This window comes from Geospiza fortis, unplaced genomic scaffold (genome assembly GCF_000277835.1).
Source record: "Geospiza fortis unplaced genomic scaffold, GeoFor_1.0 scaffold130, whole genome shotgun sequence".
In the NCBI taxonomy this organism is placed as follows: domain Eukaryota; kingdom Metazoa; phylum Chordata; class Aves; order Passeriformes; family Thraupidae; genus Geospiza; species Geospiza fortis.
The window spans coordinates 16497335-16512343 of record NW_005054300.1 but is presented as its reverse complement, the minus strand read 5'-3'; the positions used below and the strand labels follow the sequence as shown (position 1 = coordinate 16512343).

At 38.5% G+C, this 15009-nt stretch overlaps 1 protein-coding gene across 2 annotated transcripts in view; it reads right to left on the bottom strand.

Annotated features, from left to right (window-relative positions):
- The window catches only part of RET (ret proto-oncogene), a 73075-nt gene extending 58090 nt beyond the window's left edge, over positions 1–14985 (bottom strand). For both annotated transcript variants that reach the window (XM_031063768.1, XM_031063769.1), the window contains exon 1: positions 14889–14985. In XM_031063768.1, the coding sequence (XP_030919628.1) occupies positions 14889–14934 (46 nt within the window). In that variant the 5' untranslated portion in view covers positions 14935–14985. The remainder of the gene's footprint in view (positions 1–14888) is intronic.
- Positions 14986–15009: the final 24 nt, after the last annotated feature.

Genomic DNA, 15009 nt, shown 5'->3' with positions numbered 1-15009 from the left:
CCTTGATCCCACTCCTCCATCTGCAGAATATAATGTCATTTCTTTGAAGCAGCTAATAACAGGAACAACAATCTGTCTGTCAACCACAACAGCAAGATTTTACTTAGCAGAAGCAACCCCAGGTAATGAACAGGAAGCATGGATGGAACTGCCATGTGAAGAGAGCCAGACAGATATAGTTTGTTTCAGAAAAAAAGTAACTCTCTGAAATACCCTTCCGTGGCTTGTTATTACATTAGATTTTTCTTGTTCCCTTGCTGCAGCTGTCTTTAACAAGAAAATTTTAAAAAAGCAAACACAGGTGTTTACCCAAGGATCAATTCACCTGCTGTTCCTCTGCTCCACCTGGCCCTGTCGCTCAGTACCTGGCCCAGCCGTATAGCTGGGATGACTCATCTCTGCACAAGAACCTTTCTACATGATCTATTTTCAGGGCTCTGGTGCTGCAAAAGGAGAAGGAAGGATAAAGACCTTTCTTTAATACCACTTCATTTATCTACTTTACATCACGCTTTTACCTCTTCTGAAACAGCAAAAGCACAGTGGCAGAAACCTCCAGGCTTCTGAATGTCAGGCTAATGTGCAATTCACCCCCCTGTAATGAAAGGCATCATAATTCATGGGCATCTGCATCATCCTCCCCCAGATAACAATTTACTGAAGCAGAGAAAAGGAAAGAGATTTCCAAGTTTGTTGCAAAATTTCAGATCCGTGTTTGAATGGAGTTGATGGATTTCCAGAAGCAGAGTGGAGTGCTCTGCTTTGAATTAGCCATTATCTTTTACATCCCTCCATGTTTCCTGTCATCACAAAAGAAGATGAGTTACCCTTTAACTTACTGCAGAATAATCTCTGACTACCAGCAAAGGGGTAGTTAATGCTATTGGCAAGGATGATTTAGGAGACAATTTCAAAGTTCAGCTAACTATAAAAACAGAAGTCATAGTAAAACAGCCTCATTCATTCTGCATACTGAGTGTGAGGGAAGCAGGACTTAATACCACAAGTGCTGGGAGATGTGACAGCGTGATGCAAAGCGGCAGTTTCTCACTTTCTGCCCTGACAAATGCATCCAGCTCTGCTGACAGGAATTGGTGTTCTTCAACCACTGCTAAAATATAATATATTAAGTATGACATCAGTGCCCAGACCAGATCTGACAGGCCTAAGTGTATGAAAAGGAAATCCTTACCTTATAGATGCAGCAGAATAATCCTGACTTCACAACTTCCATATTTAAGCAAACCAAGTAACCTTACAGCTGCAGACAGGATATATTCTGACAAAGGCTTGATTCTAAGCTTATTTTTTAAGCCTCCTATAATGAAATGTCCATTGTTTCAGAAAGTTACAAGTCCTTTTCTGTGCTTAAAGAATAGCAGCAAATGCCCTCCAGCTACTTGACAGTCAGAAGCTTTTCTTTACTTTTTTCTTCAACTTATTTTTACACATGCTCACATACATATAAATATATACGTATAATTGAGTTTTTTCCACAAAAAATGAGAAAACCCTCTCAAAAAACAAAAAAAAAATAAGGAGCAGTTGTGTGTTCAAAATTCAAAACTGTCTAACAAAAATTTTGTTATGGAAGATTATCACAAGAGGGGTTCCCAGCATTTTGTATCACTCCATGTCTCTCAATCCTCATCCTCTTCTTATGATCGAATACATATTTATCATCAAGGCTTTAATTGCAAGCACTACTGAAACAGTTGTTTAGTAAGGCATCTTAGATCTTTACCATGGCTGACAGTCCATCAGAAACCTACAGTTCAAAAACCAGTGATCAAAAGGTAACACGTTTTCCCAAGGATATTCAGCTGCCAGAGGCACAATACAGAAACACTGACATCGAGACAAAGACCACCACCATATGTCAACCATGTACTGAAGGAAACCACAGTTTGAGAAGAACCACTCCAGAAAGAGTAAACCCAAATAAACTTGTGTATATTTATCTGTGTACTTGATGGTAAGTAGACTTTTAATTTCATAACGAGAAACACAGACTCCTGAAAATGCAAAGTGCCTTAAATGTACCTGATTCTCCACCAGCATTTGCAAAATAACAGGAACATTATTTAGGGAGCTAAAAATCAGCAAAACAGTCCATGTGGCTTATTTCATTTCCAGGGTACTCATTTTATGACACTCTGTAACTTCACACTTCATGTATCACTGTATCAACATCTTGTTATAAAAAAACCCCCATGGATACTTAAAACAGTAAAATGCAAAATTTCTGCATGATACTCCGTAGGTAGGACTGCTAGGTGATTTTTGATTAGGGCTTGAAGACCTTGTTAAATATTGACCTAACTCTGAGCAGAGATCACTATGCCCATCACAGGCCATTTGTTCCCACAACAATGCAAAATCGTTTACCCAGACAACTCTACAAAAACATCAGCAGTGAGAAAACTGCCAACAACCACACTTAAACCACTTCAAGATTTCAGTGTTAGTGTCTCATTGAGATAAAGGGAACAATCCCTCACTCCTACAATTTTTCTTCAGAAGCGATTTGCAAACTCTGGAATTGTCACTAAATGTGCTTTTCATGACTTGATGTTGGGAAAAGTCACCATGGCAAAAGGAATAGAAACTAAGTTCCACTGTGCTCTCCAGAAGTAAGTATAGCACCTTTAAATGAAAAAAAACCCCACAAAAACTCTACTATTAATAATAGTGACAACTGCATTCTTGTTTTAATTATTTTACAATCCCCAGGTTACCTGAAATCTAGGTGAGAAATCCATCTTCATTAAGTAATGCTAGAAAAAACTATGACCCCATTAAACATAGAAGCGAACCATTATCTGAAAATCTTGCCCATTCTGCTTTTGACAGCACTTTTACATTAACATTTTCCTGTTTTTCCTAAGCTTCAGTCTGTTTTCATTCATCCAATAAAACTGGTATAAGGAACAGAAAAGAAACAAGCATTTTAACACTCGCTTTGCTGAAATTTCCCCAGGCAAACAAAACAGGTACAGAAGCTGGAAATGTAGCAGCTGAATTAATTTCATTGTGGTTTTTCATTATTTTAATTTCTTATCTAATTGACAATTTTTTAAAGCTCATTCTTTCTAAATAGGTTTGTATTTTGGAACTCCAGTAAATCCTAAATCCATGTGGACATTTAACAAAAAAAGGTACAGGCAGGCCTTTGCACAAAAGGCTTCAGTGTTGTTACCATTTTGGCAATACACTCCCTGATCCAGGGGTATATCTATACCCATTACCTGGCAGTATCTAAGGGCACTTATAATTAAAGCTGCTATAAAGAGGTGTCTAGTGTGAAAAGGCAAAAATCAGAACCTTCTCTGAATCACCTCTGCCATGATAATGCTCCTTCCTATCTTCTTAATGAATGCAGAAAGAGCAAAGGCTTCGAAGGCTTAATGTTTTCATTCTATTGCGAGACAGATTAGACTCACAAGCTATTCAAAAGTTACACGTGGAAAAAAATCCAAATAAAACATTCCTCCCAGACAAAATCACATGCCTAAACAATCACAGATGCTGTGACAGTGTCTGCACTCTCTATCAGAACATTTGGAAAGGTAATCACGCACCCAGTGCAATTTCATCTGCAATGGCAGTTCCACACATTTGTAACTTGCTGTCCAAATGCCAGAAAAGGTGACAAGGCAACAATTCTGCTTCAAATAAAGACTAGCTAGGATTGAGTTTAGTCCTTGGAAAGGAGGAACAATAGTATTTTTCTTCTTCATAGTGATTTCCTCTGTCTTTCTCACATTCAGAGTGGGATAATGTCACGCTGGCATATATAGAGTAAACAAAAATCTTCTAAGAATGGGAAATGGGATAACATTACAGGATTGCACCATATGACCCTGGAGTTTTGTGAAACACCTTATCACCAGCTCCTTCCAGTGGAGGAGACCAGTGCTGCCAACCAACAGTAGCTAAGTATCTCATGTCCCAAACCCCATTTTAAATTATGCATATTTAAACAAACATTTTAATTGAAAATGTGAAACTATAATAAATGCAGTGGAAGATGCTAACTATGAAACAGAACCAACAGTAGAAAAATACAAGCTGCAGTTCTTCAAAGTTTGAAATCTAACAAAGCATTGCATTGACAAAAGGGAGAGTTCTCAGCAGCTGATGTCAAAGACAGATAAACGGTCCTGGCAATTGCAATTTAGGATTCGGGTTGGAAAATACTGAAAGTAGAGTTATAATCCCAGTGCTAATTTTTTTCATGGTCTCTCTGCAATCATTAAATTCTTATTTAACAAGAACTGCCTACCAAATCATAAATCCAGTTTAACTCGAGAAAATGGATCCTCAAATCCTGTGTCTCCTTCAACAAACACCATCACTCCAGTGCATTTCATTTTTTATCTGAAGAGAGCAGCACTCTTTACTCTTCTCAGTGGCAAGGTTAGGCCATATGTACACAGACTTTTTCAAGGCCTTAATTGGAAATGCTCAGTGGCAGTGTGAGGTCCCCAGCTCATTGCCTGGGATTTGAGAATGCTGAATGTGGAATTAGAAATTGATTTTTGAGAAGCAAAGACTACCATATATCATATACATCCCTGGGGATATTCTGAAAACCAGAAACTCCAGAAGCTCATCTTGACATCAAAGGCATCTAACTCCTGTCTATTCAGCTGTTCATGATTAACAATGTAAGTATTTTGATATTAACTCTCAAGTTACATTAACTGCAGACTAAGTTATCATGATCTCATAAGGAGCCCTGATTGACCAAACACCAGACATTAGCTTCAGCAGACATACAAAGGCTGCATTTGTCCTGTTTTTAACACCCTGAGCACAAAACCATAAGAAGATGAAGTCAAAAGTTTCCAAGAGACATCATCTAATTCATCCAAGGTAGGATTGGTTATATATAACCAACATGAACACACTGCTGTCCCACCTGTTCTTAAAATATTCCCAATTAAAAGAAACTCCACAATGACTGCAGACAAAAATCCTTGTAGCTCCCTGCTACCAAAATGTTTCCCTAATATCCCTTGTTATGTCCCAAGTTTTAGTTTCCACCATTATTCAACTTCCACCAATACTTCCACCTTTGTACTACTTCTGCTTAAACTGAAAAATCTGAACTCTGTGCTCAGTTGTCTTTGTAAATAAATATTGCCACTCATCTATATTTTTCTTCAAAAACAGCATTTCCTAAATTTCTTGTTGTTATCCTTTGCATTTCAAGTAGTATGAAAACCAAAATGCACCATTCAAAACTGGATATTGCCAGGCATCATCAGGAAATAAACTACTGTATCAGGTATGACTCTATGTAGTAATTCTTACATTATCTTACATATCATTACCAAGGTTTACCATGGAAAGGAGAAAAAATCTTTTGTCATAAGGACTATGTAGCAACAGAACATTTTATAAAATAAGTAGAAGTCTTTGCTACCAGTCTTATTACACTGACAAATGTTACTACCATAATCAACCTAAACTGAGTTTTTGATGAGCAATCTAAATATTTAAATAATGTACATTTCCTTTATTGTCTCCTGGAAGCTGTATTTAGGACAAACATATTCTGAATGGCTAAAGTAGAGTCTTGTACAGATTCATCCCCTTTGCTTTCTAATTGCCAGCTATGAAGGATGGCTCTGCCATGATGCCAAAATTGCCTGTGCAAAGACAGAGAACAAAATTTTTCCAATAAACTAAAAAATGTACACCAACCTGCATGATGACAGGAAAACAAGGATTTAAGAAATTATTGGAAAAATTATAAAACCACAAATAAAAATAGTCTACGGCAGCTAGATTGAAAAAAAAAAGGTGGAGGGGCAGCATCAAAAAGATAAGTAAAACCCTGGGCTATTATTGCTTATTTCCTTTAGACATTTACTGCCCTAAAACCTTCGGTCCAACTTTAATTTCAAATTTTATTAGACTAGAATCTAAGAAAATAAATAGTTAAAAAAGACCCTTTTTCCAACAACAGGCTCACGTCAATGCCTCAGTAAGAAAAAATAATTTTATAAATGTTTCTGGTTTTCACAAAGCTTTTAAGGGTGACCTATCACAGCTCTCTAAGGATGATCCTGTTTGTTTTTAAATCTATAGAAACTAAGTTTTGAAGGTTTGGGTTTTATCTCCTTTTTTAAATTTAAAAAAAAAAATCTGCAAAATACATGTTACAAACTCTCTCACCAGCCAGAAAGTCCCCAGCAAAGCAATTTAAGACAACTTTTCTAATCTTCACAAAGGCAAAAGTTTACCAAAGCAATAAAATGGTTTAAAATACGTTCTCATCTAGTGCATGTCAGCAATGCTGAATTGAAATGTGCAATAAAATTTATATTACAGCCATATTGTTTCCCCTTCATTACTTAAAAACATTTATGTATGTGTATGTTCAAACCCAAAATCTAAACACTCCCACTGCTTTTTTTGTTTCATAATAGCAATTGGGATGAGCCATTTTACACAATCATCATGCTCAGTCCTTTTTACTTCACTGGCATCCACAAGCTCAGCCAGAGAAAGCTCTACCCAGAATTGCTAAAAAGCAGTAACAGACAAACATCTTTTTTTTTTTAAATATTTGTTTCTGTATTTCTCTCCAAAGACACTCTGACTATCAAAACACAAATGGGGCACCCAATACATAACTCACAGTTCAAAGGTAGCAGAAGCAAGCCAAGGTAGCATCCAGAAAGTGTTGCCAAAAATCTACAGCCCAGGGAAACAACAGTCCTACAGAAAGGCTTCAGGGCATCTCCCCTGGTCTAACTGAGGAAAGTTAGACTGTTAAGGCTACTCATTAAAACACACAAACAGAACTTGGCTGATGTTATCAGTGAAAACTATCTCAGATGTGCGTGCATCTTAGTGTAGCCACATTGACCAAGTGGTCAGGAACACTGTATCTAAACCTCAGGCGACAAGGGAGGAAAAAGACATCCAAACCAGCTCTAAACAAACTAGCCCTGATATTGTAAACCAGGGCAAAACAGAGTTCTGTGCAAGCCAACCTCACCTACATGCCTGAGTAATAACAAGTGCAGCAGTCTCCAAACTAGATGAGTCTTTGTATTCTCCATGCAGCAAAAGAACTGGAGATATTATTTTGACTGTCAGGGTGTTGGTCCCACAGCAGGAAATCCTGCACCTTAGAGCCATCTCAATGGTTAGACAGCACACACCACAAAGGGGGAACTTGACATCCAATGGGAGCAAAGAGAAATCTGGCACCTGAATGTACTGCCAGAGAGTTTTACCTTTGGGAACTGCGCAATTCTTTATGGGGCTTTGATGCAGCAGTCCCACTCTAAAATGCTTTGCTGATGCAGGATAAACTAAGCATATGCCTAAGTACTTCAGAGATGTGAGAAGGCTCCACTCAAGCGTTTTACAAAATCATTGTAAAACTTGATTTGTAAAATCATTGACTCCTCACTGCAGGGGCCAAAGCAGCACTCTGTTTTGTAAAAAATCCGTGCTGGACACTTATTCCAAAGGTCCTGTCAGGACTCCCCAGTCATCACAGTGCAAATTTCACATGGCAGCCAATGCCCTCTACCCAAATCCACTCTCTTCCACTACTCCCGATTTTAATTTTTGTGGGTTTTTTCCTCTGAAAAACAAACTTCCTATTAAAATAAAAACTTTAGGCCTTTTTTTGATGAGAATTCTTTGGATTCTTTCCTTTCCCCTCGCTGTTATTCAGATTTCATGAACAGCACACTTTTGACTTACAGTCTTGCACACCACAATCTGGCAATACAAACATGTTCATATAATTTTTTAGTGTCTACTTTTATGCTGTGCAAAAGAAAGCCTGATTGCTGCCCTAGAGTACATACACATTGCAAACCCTCTGGTCTTCTGAGATGACTGACTGCCATAAATGTATGTATTAATCATGCTATACTGGCTATTCCTATCTAAATAGACATAATCATTCTAACATTTTTTAAATCAGCTTTTTAAAGTCACAAATTGTTATGGGCTAAACTTCAGTAAACAATAGCTTTTCTTTGACTTTATGTTACATTTTATTTGCATTAATGCAAATTATTACTCCCCTTCTTGACCAAACAGCTGGAACACCAGCAGTCAGTACCTTCATTCCAAATGCACAGCAGCAACACACAGAGCTACTTTTAACACAAGAGGCAAGTTTTAAGCAGCACAGTGGCAGGGGTGGAAAGAGAACCCAGAGAATAAAATCCATTCTCAACATCTTGTGAACCATTGGTATTTTTTACATCCTTTTTGATGTCTACTCTTCAATGTCTACTTTAAGACAATAGGGTATGGAAGGGCACCTCATCAACAAAGACAAAACATCTCCAGAAGCCAACCAGTGCAGAAGTATCACCTCTTAAGGGAGTCAAAGGAAGCTGCTCTACATCCTTGTTAGGGGCCAAACTGAAAGCATCAGCTCTTTGCGCAGGAACGGTAGAGAACTTCTAGAAGTAGAATCCAAACTTCTACTCCTCCCAAATCCAGAGAAAGCATTGCTTGTGTCTTTAAGCCACTGGGAGATTTAAGTCTCATCTCCAAGACACCCTGAGAATGGCACTGACAGGGCCACAGGACGCCTGCTCTAATTCAGTGGCAAAACTAGCCTTTAAGGGGCTTCGGAGATATATGAAATTCTGGTCTACTCACATCAAATTGAGTCTTTCCATTTCACAAGTGAAAAGAACAGATAATGGAATTGTCCGTATCAGAAAACTTGGTGCCTCTGAATTAGGAGAAAAAGCTAGATTTAATTTTATTATCTGAGATTGAAATTTGTCTCACTTAGAAAAAAGCCGTAATGGACATTAAAAAAAAAACACAACCAAAACCCAACCACCCATTACAGCAACACAAGCAACTTTGTTATATCAGTTAAATATATTGTTTAATTAGTTTTCTAAATGCATACACTGAAAAGCCATTAGACAGCCATTAGGAGTAATACATCCATTTTCTTTTTACAATCACCTGATTTACAATCAGCCAAATTTCTAAACTAATTCAGTCAAACAACATTTCTGGCACAATTACCCCAGCAAAGTTTCCAATTCCCTTTTTTGACTGTGATCACTGTAATTTTCCCTTAGGCTCTAAAGCGCTGATGATCATCTTCGTTTCAGCAGATTTACAGAGCATCTCTTAGGTTAAAATGTTCCTAGCATGTTTATGGTCTCATTTCAAGATCCAGAAATCTGAAACTATTTAGCCATCTTTATGAAGTAATCTTTAAAAAAAACAGCTTTGTGTTCTCCTTATGTGGGAAAAAAAAGAGATGGCTTTAGACAAATTTCAAAAAAATCCTAAAGGATCAAAAAATCCCAAAGGATCAAAATCCATCTGTTTTTTCACACCTCAGCTGACTTCCTATTTTGTTAACAAAAATTTTCTTAATAACTTTATTAATTAGCAACATATCCACATGAAAACTTGTTAAAGGGCTCATAATGACTTTGCCAAAACATTGTGGATTATCTCAGTATATTTCACGGATAAAAGAAAAAACCACATTGTAAAAATAAAGCCTTTGAATAGATTTCATTCTACAGCTTCTCCAATGCTATTTTTCATCGATGCATTATCACTCTAGAGATTCTGTAAGGTTTCCCATTGTGTTTTCCCTACGTTGCATCAGCTCCAGTATAACCCAGTTTGGAATTGCATTAGTCAATCAACAATGCACATGATATTTTAAGGATAAAGTAACTGATGGTGGTACTTCACAGGAAACTAACAGAGAGAGTGTGAGACAACAAGCAAATGTGTAGCACAGCTGTCAATTGAATCTGAACCCTGATCTAACCAAACTAATATGCAAACCTCAAATCTGTCCTTCTCTCACAGTAATCGCTGTATTTATCCTTGCAATGCTTCAGTTGCTTACTTTCCAAAATATAAGACAGTTACAAAAAAAAATCATCCGGAAAAGAAACAATTCCAAAGTTTCTTTAGAACATTTTGGTGAATTTTTAAGCTTTGCTTCTGCCAAACCAAACAAAAGTAGAAAGCAAGAGCTAAGAACAGACCGCAGCATGAATGTGCCTCAATCCTGGAAGAAGGTGCTCTTAACGTCCACCCTGCTCCCACAGGGAACCACCACCACCTGTGTTCAGGTAAGTTTTGCAATGCTCCTGAAACAAATACCCACGCTCAATAAGCACTGTCAGGCAATTTTTACATTTCAAAACCAAGAGATAATTGCAGTCCATCACCAGCTGGCACCACTTACAGCTCTGCCGGAAAGCTGAAGGATGCCAATGTCTGAACAAAGCAAACGCTCTCCTCACCGCAGACAGGCTCTAAATGACCTTTACACAACAAGGCTCTCCAGAAAACACCAAGCTTCTTTAGTATGGATTTCTTCCAACCCATGGCCTATCTGTGTTTGCTAGGTTGCTTTATGGGAGAGAAAGCAGCCTGGAGGAGTGGGACCAGCAGTGCCAAGCCAAGCATGAAAGTACAGCAACAAGTGAACAAATCCTTTCCCTCCTGCCAGAGGCCAAACTGGGGAAAAGGGAAAAAAATAAAATCAACAAAATACATGTGTTTGCACCAGCCAGTCTGTCATTTCAGTTAAAAAAACAAAAATGTAAGAGACTATGACATGACATAGAGATGGAAAACTGATGGTGGGCATGCTACTGAATATGCATCTTGCATTCAGGTGCTGAACCCACACTGTTGTTCAGACTGACTGCTGATGTTAATGCTATGAGAAATCTTGTCTGTTAATCAAAGACTAACAAATGAGCTTTAAGCATTAAAATGCTGGCTTTTTGTTATCTTTGTATTCATTTCCTTTACACTGTCTCTATGATAGTAGCAAAATCCTTGAATGAAGCCAAGGACCAAGACTGCAACTGACTGGCAGAAATAATCAAGCCAATAGCACATATTGCCCTGACACCTTGAGAAGGCAGCATATAACAATGAGAAGGGAACTAAATGTAACACAAATATGGATCCAATTAGCATAAAGTTAAAAAAAAAACCCAACACAGTAAATTACATTCTGTGAAAGGAAAACGCTGCAGGATGTGAACTTCACTGCAAAATTTCATTTGTGAAAAAACTAGAAGGTGAAGGACCAGACAATGGGAGTAAAATGAGGGGAGACATGAAGCCTAGAGGGCCACAGAGAGCCCAGGCTCCTTCCCTGGTAGGAGCACTGGGATGAATCCTGGTGAGTGCTATGTGAGTGAAGCAGCACTTTCACAGTCCAATGCAGGCAGCTGCAGGTGACCAGAGACAGGACAAGTGCCACCTGGGGAAGAGCCAGAAGGTGAGATGATGAACCTCTGGGCAGAGAAAAGCAAAAAAGTAGGAAGGAACCAAAGCATCATGATTAATACTCCTTTTCCAATCAAAAAGAGCAGCAAGGTTTGAAATTCCCATATAACACTTTGATCTTTCCTGATTAAGACATACAGGATCTATCTAATGAAGTGCCTCTCGTGGTCCTCCACAGATTCCCTTTGCCCACAGTCAGGGTTATAATAAAAAAGAGTAATTTTTACTTTACAATGTAAAATCCTGATCATATATTATCTGACACATAACTGTTAAAAAAAAAAAAACAGGCACAAAAATTATGTCTGTCTTAGCCAGTTCCTGACACAAGTCAATGAATGGCCTGTGCTCCACCATTTGACCTGATCAGCACTGGCTTGATCTAACAGCATGAGTGCACAGGAGATCTTTTATTTGACAGAATCACATAGGTATTCTTTTCCTAGAGAAATGCACCCATTCTCTATCATGAAATACAAATATGTGAAATAATCCACACTTGGGGGAGAAGAACATCAGTATCTGCAGTTCGTTTCTGAAGTTGGTCTGCCCTTGATCTGGATGCATAAGTTGAGTCTGGACTTGCTCTAAATTGCAACCAGTCAAAACATAAGCAGCAATCCTAGCAGCAGGGAAATGCACGGTAAGAATCGATCCCAAACAGTCCATAAATGAGTATAAGAACTAGTACATTCACCAGAAGTTTTATATCACGGTCAATAAAATAGAAAAAAAAGTTGGAATAATCTGCATTCAAGAGGACATCGTTGAAGTAGGATCCCGACTATTTCCAAGAGCAGGCTTCCCTTCCAATTTTAAAAAATTTGCATAGTGTAATGCTTACAAACTGTGTTCTATTCACGGAAAAGAAATTACCTCGTCAAAAGTACTCCCTTTAATAATAAAAATTACTTTCCAGACAAGACAATCCTACCAAGTCTTTTCTACATTTAACTGAACAAGGTCCTCCTCTGATATCAATGAGCTTTCAGAATCAAAACTCCAGCACCAAACAGCCAGGCAGTGTGATAGGCAAGTAAACACCCTGAAGGCCTACAACTGACAATGTGTAAAACTTTTGAAAAAGACATGTGCACACTCCATAATAAACCCTTCATTTCTTTTAATCGGTAGAAGAGACAGAAGCCTTAATTTGGGGAAACATTCCTTTTATTTTTACTATTTCTAGGCTACTGCACGTTAAGGACAGTGGCTGCAGGAGACTCACACGTTGCCTGTGGTGCAAAAGCTCCAAGGCTGCGCCTTTCTGCTTCAGAACAAATGGTCCAGTGTGCTGCCTGCAGCCCGCCAATACAAAATAACCAAATGTAATCCTTTCCACTGACAGCACGCTCACCAGATTGACTACGCCAGCTCACTCAGTAAAATGCCTTTGGGATTGTTGTGAGCATGAACTACGGCAGTTTTAAGCTTTCCAAAACTTTTAGATAAACCAAAGATGTACCAGGAGCAATGGAGTGCAAGGGTATCCCTGCAGGTTAACTTCAGGTGGTAACCCTCTATGATGAGGTCTTGCCCAGCTGAAAGAGATTCCTACACAACACCAGGCAAGAGCATGTCAGTTACCACTGAAGAATCCCTGGCTTTCTCCCAGGATGGAGCCCACCGAAGTTTCACTGCGTCCCTCACCAGGGGAATGCATCATCACTCCTGAGACAGCTGTGTTTCTAAACAGGAGCTCTGTGCATGCAGGGGTTTTGCTAGTACCTCCAAAATAGAACACTTCATCTTACCCTTGCTGTAAAATCAGCTCTTATTGCATAAAAGCTAATTAGTGTCACACACCTAAACAATGTGAAGCACTGTTTCTCTATCAACAGACACCCATAGAACGTTGCTAATACACTGGACTTCTTGAAATAACAATGAAAACAATTACCCTAAAGTGTGGGCATTAATGTACACAACTTTTCTTCCCCACAGTTTTAGAAGAAACTAACGGGAACCAAATATTAAGCCTCAATAGTCAAAGCTGAGAGCATAAGCAAAATATTTGCACCTTTAAGTATAAGCAAGAAGTATACAAAAAAAAAATCTACTTGGCAGCCTACTCTACCCAAATAAATTAGCTCTTGTAATATTCCTCCAAATATATTTTTGGCAGATCCCAAAGTTAACAATTTAGGGCTACATTTAATAGAAAAAAGTCTTTGAAACTATTTCCAACTGCTGAGATCTGACATTTAGAAAGGTTTAGATATCTGTCTTCAGTAGACAGAACCCCTTTCCCATCTGAGAGTTTCAGAATGAAATTCATGTAAAGTTGTACAACTAAAAGTAAAATCAAATGGTGGTCCAACTGAAAAGGAAATATGGCAGGAAAAAAAAAAAGCCATTTGAGAGAGCAGCTCTGGAGTTCCTAACACCAGCTAGTTCAGGATGTGCAATAATCTGGGGTATCACAGCATGAATCAAAGAAAGCTCATCTATCCAGCTTAAACAGAAATCACGGGAAGTCATCTTCAAGCAAACGCATGTGAATCATTTTGGCTAATGAAAACATACCCCTCAAGCTGAAGAACTTACGTAAATTACATTTCTCCTAATTCTGCCAAAAACATTAAAGAAAATGGATTTGCCAAAGATAAAAGCAAAGTAGGCATGATAGATCATCCATTAGCAATACAAGTACGGCTAATTCTTCCTGACAGTGAAATGTCTTGGGATACAACCCACTTTATTTTTTTTTATTAGATGTGTGTGTTTAGATGCAGTATATCCTACACATTTTATCTCCTTATATCCTAGACTTCACTACTGGTGAGATTTTACAAAGATCAGGCCTTAACAACAACGTATTAAGAAAAGAAAAAATATGAACAACCGAAAGTATTTTAGCACAGCAAAGAAAAAAAATTAAAAAATTAAATAGGAGCTGCATAATCTCCGCAAGTACAGAAAGTAGTTTAAAATGGTGCAAATTAATGCAGTTAGTCTGAATTAATAACAAGAAGGAAAACATCACAAGCTTATGAGGAATCACAAGGGCAGAATTAATATTGCACTCTACTCACTGTTAGACCAACTAGTGAACTAGTTTGGGCTTTACTTTTTTTCATAAATGCATTTTTAATGTGCAAGGTTGTACTGCATTCTCTAGCATACAACTTTGATTTATTCATGTAAACGTCAGAAATCCATCAGCAAACAAAGCCATATGGAAGAAAAAGAGATATAATGGATTTTCTGTTTGCTTTAGAAACTTGACATCTGTGGATAGCATCATCTAAGTTACAATCCAATCACTATTCATATTCTGGTCATTTTCATTTACCAATCCAAAACGCATTTTATCTGACGATACAAAAAGCTCTGGGAGTGGAATAGCAGAGAAGAAATCGTGTTTTAAAAACTTAAAATCGGAACATACTTCAATATTTTCCCTTTCACATCATAAATTCAGAGAAAAGCAAACTCACATCTGTTCTAACTTAGCTTTTAAAAAACGAAGAAAACGTATCAGGATCATTTATATCTTCTGTGTATTTGTGGCAAGATTTTCGGAGCCGGCCCGAGCCGCTGGTGGCACCTGAGCTCCGCAAAGTTCCCGGGAGGCTGGGCTCGGCGGTACTTACCCCCGCAGAGCAGGAGGAACCCGGCTGTCCGCGCCGCCGAGCGCATCTTCCCCGCGCTGCTGCTGCGGCCCCGCCTCGGCGCTCCGGGCAGCACCGGCCGGGCTGCCGGACGCTCCGCGGG